General features: G+C 42.6%; 1 protein-coding gene across 4 annotated transcripts; it reads right to left on the bottom strand.

The window, feature by feature from the left end:
* Window positions 1-1729: 1729 nt before the first annotated feature.
* On the bottom strand, window positions 1730-20717 carry CEP20 (centrosomal protein 20). 4 transcript variants are annotated; one of them, XR_006294223.1, is made up of 6 exons: window positions 20631-20681; window positions 17011-17208; window positions 15236-15320; window positions 8800-8936; window positions 3231-3537; window positions 1730-2497 (listed from the first exon to the last, which is right to left on the bottom strand). XR_006294223.1 is itself a non-coding variant. In XM_043560448.1 (6 exons), the coding sequence occupies exons 1-5, from the start codon at window positions 20656-20658 to the stop codon at window positions 3461-3463; spliced, it is 525 nt and encodes a 174-aa protein (XP_043416383.1). In that variant the 5' UTR covers window positions 20659-20681; the 3' UTR covers window positions 1730-2497; window positions 3427-3460. The 4 variants fall into 4 exon arrangements, 3 of the variants coding, with proteins under 3 accessions (XP_043416383.1, XP_043416385.1, XP_043416382.1); XM_043560448.1 differs by having other exon boundaries at window positions 3427-3537; XM_043560450.1 differs by having other exon boundaries at window positions 3515-3537.
* Window positions 20718-22094: the final 1377 nt, after the last annotated feature.

Here is a 22094-nt window from a genome sequence, read left to right as displayed (position 1 = left end):
GACATACGATGCGGCAAATCATACTCCTTAGGACTTACCCAAACGAGTCGAAAGCTTACGTCCATACTGCAGCCTGCACTTCGTTTATAGCAACTTTGTTCGGAATTGCCAAAACTTGGAAGCGACCAAGATGCTCTTCAGCAGGTGAGTGGACAAACCGTGGGACACTGAGGTGATGCACTACTATTTGGTGCTAAAAAACAAACCAACTCTCAAGCCACGAAAACATGGAGGAATCTTAGGTGCATATTCCTACGTGAAAGGAGCTGGTCTGTAAAGGCCCAACACTGCAGGATTCCAGATCTGACATTCTGAGAAAGGCAACACTATGAAGACGGTCAAAGACCTGGGGCTGCCAGGGCCTGGGGGGAGGGAGGATGAATGGGCAGAACACAGGACGTTTAGGGCAGTGAAAATACTGTGCACGATACTATAATGGTGGACACAGGTCATGATATATTTGTTCAGACCCATAGAATGAACAGCACCTTAAATGAATCCTAATGTGAACTATGGACTTTGAGTGAGAATGTGGTCAGTGTAGGTCCATCGATTGGAACAAACGTGCCACCCTGATGGGGGGGGGGGGCGGGGGTGCTGCTAAAAATGGGGGAGGCTGCGAGTGTGGGGATAGGTGGCGTATGGAAACCCTGTGCACGTTGTATTCAAGAAATAAGGTCTATTTTTTTTAGAGGTAGTTTTACCTTTTATTAAAAAAAAAAAAAAATTAAGACCACACAATCCTTGCAGAACGGTTGTTACAAAAATCAAATACCCAAGTGGCTGGGGAGGATTGTCCTAAATGCCTTTAAAGGCATATTCTCACAAATGTTAATCCTTCGTGTACACTTGGCTTTAGGTTAAAGGAACACATCAAATTTTATATAATCATACAGGCATGCGAGTCATATACAAATGCATTCTTGCACATAATTATAAAGCTATTAGTTTACTCTATGCAAACATATATGCTAAGCTAAATTTATCATCTTCAAACGCCACCTCTGTTCCTGCTGTTTTTTAACTGCCCAAGTTTTAGATTTCCACCTTTCCTAAATCCCTCTTCAGTCCCAATTCCCATCCTATTTTTGTGTAAATCCAAGTCTTCCCCTAAAACTTCTCTGTATTTCTGGAAGCGAACTTCTCCTTAACAACCCATGAAAACCACCAGCAGTGATGCAGATTTAGTTTTTTGAGTTAGAGGACAAGAGCTTGATGGGTCCTCTGTATTCAGATCTTTTTTTTTTTTTTTTTTTTGCTATCTCTGCCCATGCACCTTCTTCAACTACTGGCTTATAAATTAATTGACACAGTTCAAATATCCTGAGTATAAACATTTCTGGAGTACATTTTTCTCAACCTAAGGTCCTCTGTGGAAATCATAAAAATCTTAGTTTTTTGAAAATAGGTGGTTTTCCCTTTTTCCAAATATAAAAAAAGAGTGCTGCATATGCTCTTCTGAAGCCCTAAATGGCCACGTCCCCGGTTACAACACCGTCCCCGCCAGCCCCCGGGGTGAAGAGTAAGTGTGGCAGGTGAGGTGGCTGATGGCAAGGGCACACACGGGGCACAGCTCCCTCCCTTCACCCTCCACCCTCCACCCAGGCTGCCGGGGAGCCTGCAGGGGGAAGGGGGGACCCGGGGAGCCGCCTCCAACCATTCTTCCCGTCCTGGCGTCCACCTCTTGATGACCGAACAGGCACAGGAACAGCCTCTGCACAAAGACGAGTTGCTCCAGTGTTTTTTATTAAATGATACATCGAAAGTATAAAAGTGGCCTGGGTACAAACAAATGACAGGACAATGCATACAAAAGCACTATCGACTACACGCGACAATTCTGTTCAGCTTCTATTGTGATGACTTTATATCAGTATCCAAAATGATAAAGTCCAGAATTTTTTCTTAATCTAGTCCTGCATGATTGTAATTCCTGAGGTAAACTTAGCGTCCATTGCCAACATCCTTGCATGTAAACCAAGTCTTCTGAGAAGAATTCAGATATTCATATCCCCACACCCAATACAACGGAATTCATAACTGTTACCACAGATTACAGATTTAATTTTAAAAATGGAAATGAGCCCTGATGGCACTTCTCTATGTAAGTAACTCTAGCTCGTCAATAGGGCCTCGCAAAATCCTCTCACTTGTCAAGTATGTCTTGAGGGGACTTCTTTAAACTTTTGGCACTCAGATAAAAATTCTTGGTTAAGGTGTAAGGACTGAACGCTGACCACCGCACAGAAAGCCAATAATAAGGGTCAGTAATTTCCACAGGCAGCACAGAGTCCGCACCCTGAAGAGGACGCCAATTTTTCCAGCTCCAGCCATGATCACTTTCCCTGTGGAAAATGTTCAAGCTAAACGCGGTCGGTAAACGGGAGCCCGCGCAGTTCACGCCCAGAACACGCTTTGTGACTTCCGGCCGACCGGGCGCTATTGTAACAGGTGTTGTCAGGGATATCGGTCTGGAGACTCCACGTTATAAAAATGTCTGAATAAATATCAAAATAGCATTTTAGAGATCGCACACTAAGAGCTCTTACCGTTTTTTTTTTTTTTTTTTTTTTTTTTTTTTATCCCAAGAACGAAAAACTGGCATTTAATGAGACTTCCGGAGCCCGAGTAGGTAGTGGCGGCCCCTGGCGTAGGTCGCCTTGTAAGTGCACAGCTGAAGGCCACACGGAGGTTACACAAGGCCATCTTTTAAAAAGTGCCTTCTGGTATTTCTCCTAAAGCCTGTCTCTTCATGCTTACTCCACATTCTTTATATAATGAAACAAACTCTTTGTTTTACTTACAGCAAAATTAAAAGAATTATTTCCCCCTCTTCCTTTTAATTAAATCTTCCAATAGAAGCCAAAATGGTCCAAGGAAAGAAAAAGTACATTGTTACCTAGTTTAAAAGTTCAAATTTAGATAGTAATTCAGATATCTAAACCTAATTATAAATGGTTATCTGAAAAACCACTAATCATAAGGAAAAAAACAAAGTTTATAGAAAATAGTTTTTTCTGGCTTTAGTGTTCTTTTAAATGTTTTCTCAGAACATGAATGGATTTTTCTACAAATCCACCTAATTCCAGCCCGAAGGAAATTTAATTAATGTAACCTTGTTAAAGAGCAGAGCATATGGCTATAAAGGCCTGAACTTTTTTCTTTTTAAGAACACAGAGGTACTAATAAAATCCCTTTAGCTCTTACAAATTTAAAAAACTTTATCATACCTTCTGAAAACAGTATTTTTTTTTCTCTTTCAAGTCAAATCCAAGAAGCTGGAAGCTACAAGTTAGTTTTTATTCACAAATGTAGTAAAACAGGAGGAGCTAAATGTTTTGCAGAAACTCGAATTTCTACAAAGTACAAACATTAGTGATGTATTTTGGTAATGTTGGCAGAATAAATATGGTACTGAATACACACAATTTTAAGACAAAAGACGCCCCAGATGGAAATGTCATCTCTTTACTGCTTGAGAAACAAGAGGATCTTCCATATTATTTATACTCCCCTTCTCCTTTCTTAGGTGGTCATCTGAAATTAACAGAAACAGATGTCAGTACTTATCCCAAGTCAAAATAAGCAGTGTGCAGACATATCTACGTGTATTTTTGAATGCTGTATCCTGAATACTATAGGAGTTCTTTTTTTGAAAGAGATTTCAAATGTTTATTTTTGAGATACAAAGACAGAAAGAAGGAGGTGGGGGGGGGAGAGACAGAGAAAGAGAGAGAGAGAGAGAGAGAGAGAGAGAGAGAGAGATACAGAATCCAAAAGAGGCTCCAGGCTCTGAGCTGTCAGCACGGAGCCCGACAGTGGGCTTGAACCCGTGAACCACGAGATCATGACCTGACCTTAAGTCGGACGCTTAACTGACTGAGCCACCCATGCGCCCCTGATATTGTAGGAGTTCTTCAGGTGACTTGGGACAAAGAAAGGAACTCACCATTTTTAAACCATTATTGAGGAAATCGGAAATGTTTAGTACTAAAGACTCACTCCCAAGGGGGGAACAGAGAGCATCCTGGAGTAAACCCATGGGTAAGTAGTAGTTATAAACTTCTCTTACACGATACGTAAGGAATGGAATTTGCAAGGACAGTGTTCAATGAGCATTTTGAAGGATGACTAAGTTCTTCAACTAAGAAGAACTTTGAAACTAAGTTCTACCTTTGAAACTAAGAACTAAGAAACTTTTCTTCAAACAGAAATGCCTCTCGGCAGCACCCTCTTGTGGCCAGAAAAAAAAACTAGCAGTTTACATCTTCCTACCCAAATCAGAAAAGTATCGCAGAAATTGTAGAAAATCTTCAGTCAAAAACACAACAATAAAGCTCCAGGAAGAGTTCAGAAACGCCCAAGGCCCCAGTGACCACCCCCTGTGCTCTGGCAATAGAAGGGGCCCCAGTCACTTCTGCTGAATTTCTTTTGTCATGGAGGCAAAGGGGTAGAGGGCAGAAGTGTTCTAGATTAAAAGAACCAAATGCAACAAAAATGCAATGCAAAGACTAAATTCTGAGAATTGTGAAGAACTGAAAATATTCCCCAGACACTTTTTACAATGGAAAAACCCATTTTTATGACAACTAGATGACAAGAGAAAAAGAATACAAATCTAGGCAGTTGTTAGAAATATGCAATTGTAGCACCACAAGCACATATTGGATTTTCTTTTCTTGATGCTTCTTTATTTTAATTTTTTTTTAGTGTTTATTTATTTTTGTGTGAGAGAGCGAGACAGAGACAGAGCACGAGCAGGGAAGGGGCAGAGAGAGGGGGAGACAAAGAATCTGGAGCAGGCTCTGAAACAGGCTCCAGGCTCTGAGCTGTCAGCACAGAGCCCAGTGTGGGGCTCAAACCCACAAACCAGGAGATCATGACCTGAGCCGAAATCAAGAGTCTGACACTTAACCGACTGAGCCACCCAGGTGCTCCTGGATTTTCTAACTCTAAAGACAATTTGCTTCTACACCCATTCCCACTAGTCCACCACAGCTGATCACCCTCATAAAAAATGGGAGACTACTGGTCTGGATCACAGATGACTACCTCCCTCATTTTTAGGCAGCTTTGCTGGACAGAACAAAATTGAGGCCACAACCATTTCAGGTTTTCTAGAAAAGCACTGTAAAGAAATGAAGTTGTTATGCATGTACCTTACAGATGGGCTATCAAGCTCCGTTAATAATTTTCTCTGCTATGAGATATCTGGTTTTTTATTTATACCCAAAACTACTTTGCCTCCATATTTCAAGCACTAATACCAGCACCACTAATGAACTGGTTACCATTCCAAAGGTGAGAGTATCTACATAAACCCTCTTTTTTTCAGCACTCTGAAAGCTCTGATAAAGGAAGTGCTTTCATGCTGGAATGCTTTAGGCTTGTGTTCAAATAAAAGAGAATTTCATTTTAAGTGTTTGATGTTTCAGTCGGATGAGCTTCTGTAGAGATCAGGTATTGTAATCTGAAGAATAATTATTTTCATGTCTCCATAACCTCGTCAATGTTGTCAAATCAAACACATTTCCATCAAACAGTAAGCTAGAATCCAGAAAGTAAACAGAATACTCGAGTGTGTGACTGGGACACAATGCAATTTTGGGCTGATAATTCCTCACAAATCATTGCACAGGGGCGCCTGGGTGGCTCAGTCGGTTAAGCGTCCGACTTCGGCTCAGGTCATGATCTCGCAGTCTGTGAGTTCGAGCCCCGCGTAGGGTTCTGTGCTGACGGCTCAGAGCCTGGAGCCTGCTTCCGTTTCTGTGTCCCCCTCTCTCTCTGCCCCTCCCCCACTCACGCTCTGCCTCTCTCTCTCACTCTCAAAAATAAACATTAAAGGGGCGCCTGGGTGGCTCAGTCGGTTAAGCGTGTGACTTCAGCTCAGGTCACGATCTCACGGTCTGTGAGTTCGAGCCCCGCGTCGGGTTCTGGGCCAATGGCTCAGAGCCTGGAGCCTGCTTCCGATTCTGTGTCTCCCTCTCTCTCTGCCCCTCCCCCGTTCATGCTCTGTCTCTCTCTGTCTCAAAAATAAATAAACGTTAAAAAAAATAATAAATAAATAAATAAATAAACATTAAAAAAAATTTGTTTTTAATCATTGCACAAAGAGTTCATTGTTATCAAGAAAATTTTTGACGGTCAAGAAAAATAACTTGCAAAATCACGTTCTTCTTTAGTTCAGCTGCTATCCTCATTTCTGAGCTTTCCACAGAGTAAGCGCCCAAAGGTTTACTCTAAGCGGAGTCTCTGAAGGCCCCAAAGTAACTAATGCACTCTCCTCCCTCTCCCTCTTTGGCTTGCCCGCGCACGCTCGCTCTCTCCCTCCCTCTCTCTTCCACTCCCCAGCCCTCCCACCTCCCAGGTGTGAAGCCACAACTTGCTACTCTGTGACCCACATCTCAAAACAACAGAACTCAGTTAAGAAATACTCTGTTCCTTGTAACTTTGTTGTTAGCCATTAGCCATGAATGAGATCGATTAGAAAAAGCTTACAAGCGGGCCCACCACATGGATGGAGCTAGAAAGGATTATGCTAAGCGAAGTCAGTCAGAAGAGTAAATACTCTATGATTTCACTCCCATGTGGAATTTAAGAAACAAAACACACGAGCAGAGGGGGAAGAAAAGAGAGGCACCCCAAGAAAGAGACTCTTAACTAGAGACAGCGCACCGATGGTGGATGGTCGCCAGAGGGGAGGCGGCTGGGGGTGGGGGAAAGAGGTGATGGGGATGAAGGAGGGCACCTGCGACGAGCACCAGGTGTTGTAGGCAAGTGCTGAATTACCACGTCGTACAACGGAAGAAAATAAAAATGAAAAGCTTGCAAGCCAGAAACGTGCTTTCTCCAGAGATTTTCCCTCATGGGAATGAAAATACCCGTGTCGCGGGTCTGCAGCGTGAGCGAGTGTTCATGTGTATAACATCCCCTGGTGGCGATCACGCGGGGAAAGTGCGATTATCGTACGCTCTCGGTAGGCACGTCACCTGGTAAAGCCTCTCTGGAGGGGAATCAGACAGTATCTACTACATTTTTTAGTACGTGCATGCTCTGAACCAGCAACTGGACTTCTGGGCATCCGCACAAGACAAACACTTGTGTGGGCAGGAAGTAATTCTATACCGCTACATGGTAGAAGCCAAAAATTAAAAACGTAACAGCACATCGGTAAAGAACGATTCGCAAAGCCACGTGATACTACACGAAGTTAAGAACGAGGTAGAAGGGGATGTCCACGTGCTGACAGAACAAGTGAAGAAAAGCCAACTGCAGGAGGCCACGCACAGGAGCAGAATACATAAATCCACAGGAAACGGATCCCGAGGGAGACCTGCCGACCTGCTGACGGGGGCCTTCCCTCCGTGGAAGGGAGGGAAAGTGGGGAGTGGGGCCGAGGCAAGACGGAAGAGATGAAAGGGAAGTTTACAGTGTATTATCTGAACGTTTCGACATTTACTCACGTAATTGTTTTAAGTACTTGCCGGCCAGTAGGCACTCATCACAGTTCCTCACAACCCCCGAAAAGTGTACAAGAAGGGCACGGAGGGAGGCCGACTCGGCTAAAAACGATCAGCTGCAGGCTTCAGAGGAGTCACCTAACTTCTCAGGGTCGGTTTGCTCAAGCGTAAAGTAAGGAAGGAGGTGGGATGATTTCTTTTTCAACGGTCTATCAGCTCAGCATTCTAAGATAATGGATAACTCGTAGTGAAATCAGAAATCACCTCCTCAAGAGGTTGCCTTGCCTCACAGATACTTCACTTTCAGATCCGAGGAGACACAGCAAGCATTTGGCATGATCAATACTGCTCACAGCAGTTTATGAAAACTACCAAGGGCGATCTGTATTTCAGAGGTTTCTACAAGTTTCTTTCCACATTCCAGGGCTATAGCTGTTCTGTTAATCTGCTGCCTGAGCCCCACCTATGACTGGCCTTAGAAAGAGGTCACCTCGACCGAAGCTGGAAAGGAGGAGCTAATAAACCACTCAGTTCAGATTAGCAAAATGACAGCCTATTGCTGATGTGAACAAAACAACAGAAAGCTCATTTGAAAAGGGAGCATTCTGAAAGAAACCGAGGCTGTCCTCCTAAGAATTCGTTATTTATAGGTAGCTGCCAGTCTTCCACAAACAGTATTCTAAAAATGCAAAGTGGGGGAGGGGGCGCCTGGGTGGTTCAGTCAGTCTGACTTGGCTCAGGTCATGACCTCGCAGCTTGTAGGTTCGGGTCCCAAGTCGGGTTGTGTGCTGACAGCTCGGGTTGTGTGCTGACAGCTCGGAGCCCGGAGCCTGTTTCGGATTCTGTGTCTCCCTCTCTCTCTGCCCCTCCCCCACTCATGCTGTCTGTGTGTCTCTCTCTCTCTCAAAAATAAACATTAAAAAAATTTTTTTAAATAAAAATGCAAAGGGTACAGAAACATGTGGCTTCTCTATCTGTAAGCAGAGATCTTTCCTCACTTTTCGGGGGGGGGGGGAGTGATGATTTGATAAAATGCTATTTGTTCAGTATACCAATAATCTAACCTGCTCCAAAGAGTACAAATCTATGTGAAAATCAGGTTTTTCCAAACTTCTGTATAGAAATAATATCTGAGAATTTTGTCCAGTCGTTCCCCTCCAGATTCTCCTTCCAAAAAGCATTTTGTTTTTAGGATGATAAGTAACACAGACCAAAACTGTATTAAGTGTAAGTAGAATTAAACTACGACTCAAAAGCTCAAGAAAAACTATTCCAGAGAGAAGTATTTAAGAAAATATACGTGCTGACAGCAAAATGATGAAGTTCAGGAAATTCATACCCCTTTGCCTTCTTCCGCTAGGTTGTCTGCCAAGATCTGGGTTTGGAGGCTGAAGTGAAGACCCTCTCGAAAATGGATTTTGGAGGTCCTCCTTAGTTCCGTGCAAGAAATGAGCTAAAATTCCATATAAAAGAGGTCTATAGCAGGAAGAAAACCACAATCAGTTAAAATTATAGATAGAGGAAAAGCTTAAAACAAACCTCTCTTTTATGTTTATGTTTATTTTGAGAGAAAGCGAGCATGCACGCCCAGAGGAGAGGGACAGAGGGAAAGAGAGAATCCCAAGCAGGCTCCACGCTCAGCACAGACCCCGACTCGGGGTCATCTCATAACCATGAGATCACAACCTGAGCTGAACTCAAGGTTGGGCGCTCAACCGAGCCATCCAGGCGCCCCCAAAACTCTACTCTAAGGCAGCCTCTGCCACCTGAATGGCCAGGTAATTCTCTATACTTAAAGAAGATGCAGGGTTACTATCCAAATCACAAACTATTCATGCTTTTTTAAATTTAAGAGTACCATTTGGGGTACCTGGGCGGCTCAGCCAGTTACGTGTCTGACTTCGGCTCAGGTCATGATCTCACGGTTTGTGAGTTCGAGCCCCACATCGGGCTCTGTGCTGACAGCTCAGAGCCTGGAGCCTGCTTCAGATTCTGTGTCTCCCCCCACCCCCCCTCCCATGCTCATACTCTGTCTCTCTCTGTGTCTTAATAATAAACATTTAAAAAAATATTTAAATTTAAGAGTACCATTTAACTCGAAAGACAATTTAAAAATCCAGAGAACCCATGTTACCAACTTAAACATCAACTAAACTGAAATACAAAGTCAAACAATACACAGGAATTCAGCTTTTCAACTTTAAAGTCCAGTGTAAGACTTCCCAGTACCTAGCACTGTCTGAATACAACAGGTATTCAGGAAATGCTGGATGAATAAATCCTTGTCAAATTAGGTCATATGTCTCAAGAGCCAGGCTGCCTGGGTTCAAATCCTGGATTTACCACTTGACCTCAACAAGATTCTTAATGTCCCCAGCCTCTTAAATGTTTTTTCCTCTATAAATGAGGATAAGTGTAGTCCTTACCTCCTAGGGTTATTGTGGACTAAATGAGTTCATAAATGTCAAGGGTTTAAAACCATGCCTGGCACATATTAAATGGCATATAAATGTTAGCTGTTCAGGAGTCAGGTAAGAACTAATATTTAATAAGCTATTATTTTTAGGGCAGGCAGTTTAAAGAAAAAGTGATTTTTACAGTTTCCAAATCTCTCTCCATTCTATCTTCGCCCTGTAGATGTCATAATCATCATCCCCAATTTATACGTGAGAAAACCATGGCTCAGGGAAGATATGCTGGAGATTTCTTAAATTTTTTGTAATGTTTTTATTTATTTTTGAGACAGAGAGAGACAGAGCATGAGCAGGGGATGGGCAGAGAGAGAGGGAGACACGGAATCCGATGCAGGCTCCAGGCTCTGAGCTGTCAGCACAGAGCCTGACACAGGGCTTGAACCCACAGACTGTGAGATCATGACCTGAGCCGAAATCGGACGCTTAATGGACTGAGCCACCCAGGCGGCCCTGGAGATTCCTTAGATAGTAAGTAAACAAACTTTCCAGTTGAATCCCAAGTCCCATACTCTTTGCATTACAATATACTGCTCAGAGATGTACACGAGCATCCCTGCACAAACGGAAGCTATGCGGCTGACGATGGGAGAGACAGAAGCACACCAGAAATGTTTCCAATCTCATCACTGAAAATACAACTTAACTGAGTTTTTGGGGACAACTATTTATTAGCTGGTGTGATAGCTTAAAGTATGACATTCCTTTCCCTCCAAAAGGTGGGGCCTAACTGCCTTCTCCTGGAGTGTGGGCTCAAGTCACTTCTTTGAACCAAAAAACATATTAAATGAGAGTGCTGTGCAACTTCCAAGACTGGGTCACAAACCACTGTGCCCCTCGGCTTCCTCCTTGCCTTCTCTGCTGGGTCACCACGTCATAAGGACATTCAAGCTGTCCTAGGGAATGGTACACATGGAAGGAATGGAGTCTCATGCAAGCAGCCATGTGAGTGAGCCACACAGAAGGGGATCCTCCAGCCCCAGCCACGTCTTCAGATGACGACGTCCCTGGCTACCCTTTAAGCGGATCTCCTGAGAAATGCCCCACTAGCCCCACCCAGAGATTTCTGACCACAGATAATAAATGTTTGTTGTTACAAGCCACCAAATCCTGGGGCAGTGTGTTACGCAGCAGTAAGTAACTCCTTGCATGCCAACTGTTTCATAACACAAGGAAAGGAGGAAAGTAAGTTTCTCTATTTAAGATGCCTCAACTCTTATGAAAGGAATATATCTTACAATCCAGGAACATAAAATAGGTCTTTTTGTTTATTTTAAACCAATGTGTCCCAAAGAGCTAATTGGTTCAAGAAGATTTTTAAATTTAAACAAACTTGTTCTTAACATCAATAAAGTTTTTAAGATTTAAAATTTTAAGATTCAGGTATTTTTAGATGTTATTAGAAAACAAAAAACTAGTATATTTAATCCACAAATTCATGGATACTAAGATTTTTTAAAAAATAAAAGTTAAGGGGCGCCTGGGTGGCTCAGTCAGTTGAGCGACCGACTTCAGCTCAGGTCATGATCTCACGGCTCGTGAGTTAGAGCCCCACTCTGTGCTGACAGCTCGGAGCCTGGAGCCTGCTTCGGATTCTGCACCTCCCTCTCTCTGCCCCAACCCACTCACATTTTGTCTCTGTCTCTCTCAAAAATAAATAAACATTAAAAAAAAATTTATAAAAAAATACAAGTTAAAAAAGGAGAATATTTTTTCAGGTTCGGCCTTACAATACTTTATTTGCAATGTTAAAACACAGAAACTCTGAAAACTAGTCTTCTTCATAAATTTGGCAAACTCATTCGGTGGCATGGCTTGACCTAACATAAGGCTATTTGAGACTTTATCCTACTTTGTGTGCAAATTCTTAAGTTTCTCTGAAAAATATGAATGTGTTTGTGGAAAACCACTTTACACTCACACTGGCACATGTATCTAGTATGTGGTATACTTACTATTTTACCCTTTTTCCCCCAGCTCTACTGACGTATAACTGAGAAATAAAATTGTAAGGTATTTAAACTATATAAGGTGATAACTTGATACACACACACACACACACACACACACACACACACACACACACAGCAAAGGAATTCTCCTCAGCGAATTAAGTAACATATCCATCATCTCACACATTTACTTTTGTCAATGTGTGTGTTACTTTTGTGGGTGAGAAAATTTCAATCTTACAATCCATATTACTTTTTAAAATCTGAAAACTTCACAACAGAAGTGTTTTTAAACAAAGCAGTAACTGTCTTTCAGAAAGCAAACTGCTGACAGTTTGAAGTGTAAGTTGGCAAAGAAAGTGACTAGAGACAGAGAAAGCAGACGGCTTCTGAACAACACAGCGTGGGGCAGCGGGAGTGGATGGGAGATACCGCAGAGGTAGAAGGGATGCGATGTGCAAAGTGACTGGTGGAGAAAGGAGCTGGAGCCACAAACATAAATGGACTCTGAGTTTAAGACCCAAATGGCTACATGAGGAACCTACGAGGGGGGTTTAAGGAGATGAAAACAGCAGATTTAATTTTTGGACACGGTGAGTTTAAGATGCCAGCAGAAACGTGGGCCCACAACTTAGGGCATGTGTTTGATTTAAAGTGGAGTCACAGCTCAGAGGCACCATTAAAGACTCAGGCATACTCAGAAAAGTGGGCGAGGGGACAAGATGAAAAGTTTTGTTAAAGACAAAACTTGAGTGGTCACAATTTAAAGGAAGCCTAAAAGAGCCAATGAAGAAATTGAGAACACTGTTAGGGAAAGAAAAACTTAGACAGTAAAGGTCATAAAAGACAAATGACAATAGGTGTTTTAAGGGAGAAGAGTCAGCATTACAAAATGCTACAGAAACTCCAGTGAAACTGAGCTTCTCAAATTGGAAATACACAATATACAGCCACTCTTGGGGCCGGGGCCTTGGGACAAAGTACAGGGTAAAGGTGGAGTATGATCCTAGAACATTCATTGTGCAAAGACTTGTGGGAAAGTTCAATTTAATTGGTATGTCCTTTATAACATTTTTATGGTAGAACAATTATATCATGAAGTAGAAAAATTCAATAAAGCTTTCGAAAGAGAAAACATAAGATTTCAAAGAAATTTCTTGCTAATGGAAAGGCTGCTTTGAGCCATGTCCCCTGGCCTCCTATGTACATTCTATTTTTATTTTATTTTATTTTATATTTTATTTTATATTTTATTTTATTTTATTTTTATTTTATTTTATTTTTGCCATTCAGGGATTCTCTGGGAAAAGTTTAAGCAACTCTGAAGTAAGAAAAGAACCAAGAAACTACTCAAAAGTGGTCACCCTTCCTTTCAAGGGCAGAGTTTCAGTATAAATGGTGATAGGAGAAATTAACATGCAGAGAGGGCAAAAGAGGGGACAGTAACAAAATGAAAACAGAGGGTTGGTTTTCACTAAGTTCAATGGTCAAAACAAGTTGATTGGGTTTTGGGGGGATCCTAAGTTGAAGTGAAGGAAATAATCGGGAGGAAGAGTTCAGCGTGAGTAAGGAAACAAGTGATAAAAGATGGTCTCAGATGGGAAATAAAAGTGGGGGGGTGGGGTATGGACCAAGAAACCAAGAAACGTGACCCTTAGCAGGACTGTTGCTCAGTCCTCTGAAACCACGGGAATTTTAGCTCCAGGGAGCAGACGCCTTATCTTGTTTATTGCTACACACCTTGGATTTGGTGCCGTGTTAGACACACACTCAAACCAAATAAATACCTGCTGAGTTAAAACGAAATAAAACCACCACTATGTGATTATGACTCCAATACAACACTATCTAAAAATTTATTTTTAAGTTTTTATTTTAAAAAAAGTTATTAAAAAAAGTTCTTGGCACAAAAATAGACACTCAGATCAACGGAACAGAATAGAGAACCCAGAAATGGACCCACAAATGTATGGGCAACTAATCTTTGACAAAGCAGGAAAGAATATCCAGTGACATAAAGACAGTCTCTTCAGCAAGTGGTGCTGGGAAAACTGGACAGCGACACGCAGAAGAATGAACCTGGACAACTTTCTTACACCAGACACAAAAATAAACTCAAAATGGATCAAAGACCTCAATGTAAGACAGGAAGCCATCAAAATCCTCGAGGAGAAAGCAGGCAAAAACTTCTCTGACCCTGGCCACGGCAACTTCTTACTCAACACGTCTCTGGGAGCAGGGAAACCAAAGCAAAATGAACTATTGAGACCTCATCAAAATAAAAAGCTTCTGTACAGCGAAGCAAACAATCAGCAAAACTAAAAGGCAACTGATGGAATGGGAGAAGATATTTGCAAACGACACGTCAGATAAAGGGTTAGTATCCAAAATCCATACAGAACTTATCAAACTCAATACCCAAAAAATAAATAATCCACTGAAGAAATTGGCACAATGAATAGACACTTCTCCAAAGAAGACACCCAGATGTCCAACCAACACATGAAAAAATGCTCCACATCACTCATCATCAGGGAAATATAAATCAACACCACACTGAGATACCACCTTACACCTGTCAGAAAGGCTGACATCAACAACTCAGGCAACAACAGATGTTGATAAGGATGCAGAGAAAAGAGGATCTCTTTTGTACTGTTGGTGGGAATGCAAACTGGTGCAGCCACCCTGGAAAGCAGTGTGGAGGTTCTTTGAAAAATTAAAAAGAGAACTACCCTACGACCCAGCAATGGCACTACTAGGTATTTATCCAAGGGACACAGGTGTGCTGTTTCAAAGGGACACATGCACCCCCATGTTTATAGCAGCACTATCAACAATGGCCCAAGTATGGAAAGAGCCCAAATGTCCACTGATGGATGAATGGATAAAGAAGATGTGGTGTGTATATATATGTGTGTGTGTGTGTGTGTGTATATATATATACACACACACACACACAATGGAGTATTACTCGGCGATCAAAAAGAATGAAATCTTGCCATCTGCAACTACGTGGAAGGAATTGGAGGGTATTATGCTAAGCGAAATTAGTCACAGAAAGACAAATATCATATGACTTCACTCATACGAGGACTTTCAGATACAAAACAGATGGACATAAGGGAAAGGAAGCAAAAATAATATAAAAACAGGGAGGGGGACAAAACAGAAGAGACTCTGAAATATAGAGAACTGAGGGTTGCTGGAGAGGCTGTGGGAGGGGGGATGGGCTCAGTGGGCAAGGGGCTTAAGGAATCTACTCCTGAAATCATTGTTGCATCATGTGTTAACTAACTTGAATGTAAATTATAAAAAAATAAATACATTATAGAAAAAAAAAAGTTCTTACATTGTGTTATCCTTTGATTCTTCAAATGCATTTAGTTCCCGAATGAGAAACTGTCTGTCCAATGGTACTACCGGCTGACCGGATTCTGGAGGAAAAATCAGGTGTCTTTATTCATCTAAAAAGCACATACGATTTTGATAAGAACCACTCACCAGGTATACAGACTTTTCAGATTTTCAGTAGGCGAGGCAAAATGGCACAGCCACTTTGGAAACGGGTTGAGCCATTCCTTACAAAGGTGAGCATGCACTTACCACACACAACCTTGCAATCCCACTCTTAGCTCTTTACTCAAGAGAAACGAAAGCTTACTTTCACACAGAAACTTGTGTGTGAATGTTTATGGCAGCTTGATAATTGCCAAAAACTACAAACCACTGGCGATAATGGATAAAATCGGCACAGCCATACAAATGAGTGCTATTCAGGGGGAAAAAAACCCAACACAGCTGAATCTCAAATGCATTATGCTAAGTGAAAGGAAGCGGACTCAAAAGGCTACTTCCTGAATGGGTTCATTTCTATAACATTCTGGAAAAGGCAAATGCCAGGTACAGAAAACAACAGATCAGTGGTTCCTAGGGGTGGGGGTAGACAAAGAAGTTGACCACAACAGGGCAGAGAATTTTTTGAGGTGCTAAAAATACTCTACATCGAGACTGTAACTGAGGTGGTAGTTACAAAACTATGCATTTGGTAAAATTCATCGCAGTGTATACTAAAAAAGGTATATTGTACTGTTAACTATACCTCAGTTTTTGAACAAAGCCGAGACACTTAATATGAAACTTAAAATGATGGTTACCATATTTCATTTTAGGGAAGCCCAAGTCCAAGACCGCATTCATTCTATTTTCACAATTTTCTTCTTTTCTGAGTACTAATAGTATTATGTAGCCATCTGTAACAAAGTGAGGAAAGTGGCTACTGATACTGAAGATCCTTAGACCACGAAAAATCCTGGTCTTTATTCAGTTAAGGTATATGCTTAACATTAAATAAGACATCTAGAATATCAATAAAAGGGCTGTTAAATCAAAGTTCCAGCATCTCAAAGAACTCATTCTCTCTTCCAAAATCTACTTCATGGCTTCTTTTCTTTAATGAGAGGTGAAACGATCTTAAAGCACAGAGCAAACCTTAAACAAGGCCATCAAATGATACAGGTGCAATCCTTCCAATCCTATTTCTCCCTCAGCCAGAGGAAAGTCTTGACTACCGTGCATTCCTTTCAGTTCTTTACTTTCTTCACAAATAAAATTTAACAGATAAATGTCTCTTCGACTGTCCGTCTCCTCCCCCCAATACCAAGGTTAACCCCCAATAGGAAAGTAAACTCCTTCCTAATCCATTTTAAATATCACGCTTTTACACACATTTGCATATATCCCTCACCTATAATAGTACCAGTATTTTAAAGTTTTATCTCTAGTGCTTCATATTTTTTAACAAAAACTATATACAGCAAAACTGTATTTTTAAAGTATATCTATAGAAAAAAAGCTAGCAGCAAACAAAATGCCAACAACTGCTTATTCTCAGTATCAGGCGATTTTTCAAAGGGTGCACCTAGTGTTTGTTTATTTTCGCCTACAATACAGTAAGCCCCATGAGAACTTGTTCAAGCTATGGAAAGAACCCATGAGATGTTTAGGTCGCTGTCACTCAGATGACACTGTGGTAATGGAATCAGATTTCCAGCGTAAACATTTTCTGAGAATTGAGGGCAGGGAAAAAGCAGATGTTGTTTCAGGTAAGTAACAATAACCTCTTACCTGATATGAGGACAGATGCTGTATACTTATATTTGTTGAATTCCAAATACTCCCGAATTAATTCATTAATTAGAAGGTTTTCATGAGACAACGGTGGTCGGGGTTCACTTTCATCATTCAGGGCATTGAAAACTTCAGCTCGGATCCTTGCTTTTAAATGCCCTAATACTCCTCTTTTCTCCAAGGTGTCCTTTAAAACTGTTAAATATAAAATATTATGTTTCAATTATAGAACAAATTTGGTCATTCTTTTTTTTTTTTTTTTTTTTAAGTAATCTCTACATCAACATGGAGCTCGAACTCATTCAAACTCTTGAGATCAAGAGCCGCACACTCCACCAACTGAGCCAGCCAGGCACCCCTCAATTCTTAGGGCATACTTGGAAGAAAAATGTGTAACTAGTAAAGTGGCCTAATACCCACTGTTTCGATCTAAACAATGTGCTAAATGGAAGTTATCCAATTAGCTACCACAATTCATGTTTGTAATACAAATATAAAGTTCTCAAGTTGCAATGATTTGCTATTTTAATATATTTAAGCAAACTCAAGTTTATCTTTCTAACATCATCACTGTCAGTAGCTATAGTCTGGTATGCATCTTTAGTGAGGGAGGAAAAGGGAGCATAGAATTAGCTCACCGGAGCCTGAAATTAACCCTTACTGTCTCGTATGTTTTCAAGAGTGTTTAGCACTGCAGATAGGTTCTATATGTCACGAAAATCTCTGGTGTAGAAAGATGATTAAAGACAATGAATGCATTCCATAAAAGGAAGGAATATGTTGTCTTTTGATAAAAACCTATGCTATCCAGAACCCTTGGGGAACGGCCCATTCAGAGGAAAAAGGTATTTCTGTGTTTGTTTGTTTGTTTGTTTAAGACACCAGTTAATTTCCTAAAAAACAACAGGATTCTGAAATTATAAGCCTAGTTAGAAATCTATCACTGCCACCTTGAGACATCGGGGATATATATATTGAGTGTAATCTAACTTCTTGAGGAGCAAGGGTCGGATTGCTGTATCAGTTATGATAATGAGATTTACCTATAAATGTTAGTATAGATACTGACGGGCACAGGGCTGAATTGGCATCATTCCTTGCAGTAATCTGGACCTTCTTCATTCACATTGTCCCTCAAGGCTAAGTAACGAACCCAGACAATCAGCACCTCTCACCCACAGTGCCTAGAACACAGTAAGAGCTCAAAAACTCTACCTGGGAGCATTATAATACAGGGTGTAATAAACATAGTTTAATACATACTGTGCCCTACCCAAGGCACCAAATAAGTACATCAACATAAAGAAAAACTCATAAACAGAGCCCAAAGAACTTATCCATTTGTCATAAAATTCCTTTAAAGCTTTATTATACAACAACAAAAACCTGGGTCTTAGGATTCCATTACAGAGATACAATCTAGACTGAATTTTAACCTTTCTTGCTCCTTGTTTTTAAATCATCCCTTCAACCTATTTGGCAGGTATGCAAGTACAGTTATCACCCAATCAGACTTTGTAACAGGCCCATAAAAGGAAGGTCCAGCCTTATCACAGTCTAGGGATCATAACCGAACCCGTTCTTTAACTCCATCTTTGGAAGTAGATGGGAGAGTTTTCGCTGGCCAGGATCCTGTCCCAAAGGCTGTATGTGCACACAGCACAGCCTCAAACTCAGCAGAGAAATGCGAATTAATGAAGCTGGAGTTAGGAAATCTAGGCTGTCCGTCTCACCGCCAGCTCACGCCTCAGTTGCCCTCTCCAACATGATGAGCTCCACCTCTCGGAGGCAGAACCAAGGGAGATGCAAAGATGTGCAAGCTTCAAAAAGGCACAAGTCCATACAATGTACGATAACTGACTGGGAAACACACTGTCACTGAGATTCTCTTGAACACAGAGCATATTCAGAACTGGGCAACGCAGAAAAAACATAAAGGGCTCCCTAGATCTGTGAAGGACACTCACTCCTAAACCCCAGAGTTACATCTTCTTTTGGGGTTCTGTATTATTTTGCCCTTCCTTCTATTATGTTTAAAACACGGTGCTATAACAACTTCAGAAAGAGGTTCTTAACTTGCCTTAATATCCCAAAATACCTTTATTTTTTTTAAGTTTATTTATTTGGGGGTGGGGGGGAGAAGGCATGAGCAGGAGAGGGGCAGGGAGAGAGGATCCCAAGCAGGCTCCCCACGGTCAGCGCAGAGCCCCCACGTGGGGCTCCAACTCGCAACCGCAGGATCGTGACCTGAGCCTAAATCAAGAGCGGGTGGCTTATCCCACTGAGCCACCCAGGTGCCCCCCTCCCCAAAGTATCTTTAAATCCTCTGAAGAGGGGCGCCTGGGTGGCTCAGTGGGTTAAGCCTCTGACTCTTGATTTAGGCTCAGGTCACGATCTCGTGTGAGTTCGAGCCCTGGCATCAGGCTCCGTGGTGGCAGTGCAAAGCCTGCTTGGGATTCTGTCCCTCTCCCTCTCAAAATAAATAAATAAACTGAAAAAAATCTTTAAAAAAAAAAAAAGATAAATCCTCTGGAGCTGATGCAATATCACACGTGTTACGGATTCCCTGCGGGGAGTGAGATCGGATTCCCGTGAACTCTGTTCTTGTGGATAAAGGCATGCCTTTTCCAGGACTGTTCACCAGCCCGGCGCCCAAACACACATTTACGTCAATGCTTCCAGCATCCTCTTCTCAAAGGGATTCAACCCCTCCCTGCCAAATCTTTAAGAATTACTGATTTGGATCCCAAGTTCCCTGAAAACTCAACTGGTTTTATTAACTGGGTAGCAGTATCACCCAGGGATTAAGACCTGGCCTTCAGGTGCGGCTGATCTAGGCTCTCGCACTGGGCCTCCTAGCTAAGGCGCTTTGCGCGAGCTATTTCACCTCTCCGCACCTCTATTTCCCAGTCTATAAAATGGGCATGAGATTGTGACACAGGATCTATTAGGCAATACTGGGAATGGGTAGTGCTTGACATTTAAGGCTCTGTCGCTTATAACTATAACTACTATTATTTGTCTGCACATCAGATCACACAAAACCAACGGTGAACAAACGTTTCCAGCTTAATCGACTCGCACCTTTATGGAACTCTGTTAAAAACTCCAGGAGAATGGCCAGGCAGCTTCCCACCGCCAGTTTTTCCCCATGGAGAGCGGGACGCACCTCACAGGTGGTTGCAAGGATTCAGTGACAACTGAGCTAACGGTTTGGGACTGTACCTAACCCCAATAAATGGCTGTGGGTACTGTCATCACTCAGTCCCACATAAAGGGAGCGGCCCAAAGCTTCGGCCCGAGAGCGGTCTCACAAATGCGCCCAGAGGCCCAGCGTGCAGGACTGCAGGCCCCTCGGGCACATGAGGGTCCCGCAGCTCCTGCTCCAGCTCAAAGCCGATTCCAAAACTGCCCCAGTGCGACTGCTTCCCTCACACAGGGCCCGGGCGCAGCGGCCGCCACACCAGCCGGACGCTCTGCCGACCCTAACGCCGCAGAACGAGCCCCGCGCCCCCGGAAAGCCGGACTCTGTTTCGCGCGCGCTCCTTTCGCTCCATCCTTTTCACAAGAAGAAGGCCAGACGCCTTTCACCCGGCAAACGGTCCACGCGCACTCACCAGCCTTGAGCTCGGCGACAGTCGCCATCTTTCAACCGCCGTCAGGGGCGCGTCTCGGCTGTGCGCACACGCAGCTCCGCCCCTCTCTGCGGCATGGTCTACAGCCAATAGGTGCGCCGCTCTCGCTACACTCGGTCCCACCCCTTTCAGTTTTCTGTCTCCGGGGTTGGTTGGGTGGTGACTCTCCGGAGGGATTTCACCAATCAGCGAGCTCTCTAGGTGCTGCGGGAGGAGGGAGGAGGAGTCAGGACTAAGATCCTTTACCTTTGCGTGCCACTGGCACTTTAGTTGACTGATATTTCCAGCGTGTCCCCACTGCTCGTCTCTGCAGCCTCAGGGACTAATTGTCAATGGTTACCATGTGTTGAGCCTGTGGTTCTCAAACTTGAGAGTGTCTGAGAATCACCTTGAAGACTTGTTAAAGGGCCCCACTCCTGAGGTTGCTGATATAGTCAATCTAGGATGAGATCCGAGAACTGCTTTTCTAACGAGTTCTCAGGTGACGGGGATGCTGCTGGCCTGGGGATCACACCTTGAGAACCCCTGTATTAAGTACTTACTAGGAGCCTGACAGTGTGCTAAATCTTACACACTTTGGCTCATTGATTTCTCTACTATTACTCCCATTTTACAAAGGAGGCAACTGAGTCTTTGATAACTGATGAGGCTTAACCAAGATCACCAGCAAATGGAGGTGATTGGAATCCAGGCCTCTTGCTTTTCTAGGCCTGTTCTCTTCCACTGACACTTAATACTGGGTAGTACACATGAGGAGTCCAAGAGCTATCTGTGAATAATTGATGGACGAATAAACTCTACCATCCCAGTTTTGTACCCCAAACAGTGGGAGATTCTGTGATTCCAGTTAGGAATCCAATTCTATGCTTCCTTCCATTGCCAGGAAGGCCAGCATCTGTGACTTAGATCGTAGAACAGTGCTTTTTAAACTGCTAGTCTTTACCCATAGTAGGTTTTAAAATCTATTTATTAGTGGCCCCCGGTGAACATATTTTTAATGAAATGGAATGGAACAAACAGCAAACAAGGAAATACTGTTTTTTGAAACTTTTGTTTCAGTTATGATGTGTGTCCTCGTTCCCGGTGTATTTTTTTTTAATAACCAAAAATGTATAATGTTTATTTTTGAGAGAGAGAGAGACAGAATGTGAGCAGGGGAGGGGCAGAAAGAGAGGGAGACACAGAATCGGAAGCAGGCTCCAAGCTCTGAGCTGTCAGCACAGAGCCAGATGCAGGGCTTAAACTCACAAATTATGACATCATGACCTGAGTCCAAGTCGGTCGCTCAACTGACTGAGCTACCTGACTACGCCCCTTTAATTTTTTTCTTTCTAATGTTTATTTTTGAGAGACAGAGAGACAGAGCATGAGAGAGGGAGACGCAGAATCCAAAGCAGGCTCCAGGCTCTGAGCTGTCAGCATAGAGCCCAACCTGGGGCTCAAACT

The sequence above is a fragment of the Prionailurus bengalensis genome, chromosome E3 (assembly GCF_016509475.1).
Source record: "Prionailurus bengalensis isolate Pbe53 chromosome E3, Fcat_Pben_1.1_paternal_pri, whole genome shotgun sequence".
NCBI classification, from domain to species: domain Eukaryota; kingdom Metazoa; phylum Chordata; class Mammalia; order Carnivora; family Felidae; genus Prionailurus; species Prionailurus bengalensis.
This window is presented reverse-complemented; position numbering and strand designations above follow the sequence as displayed.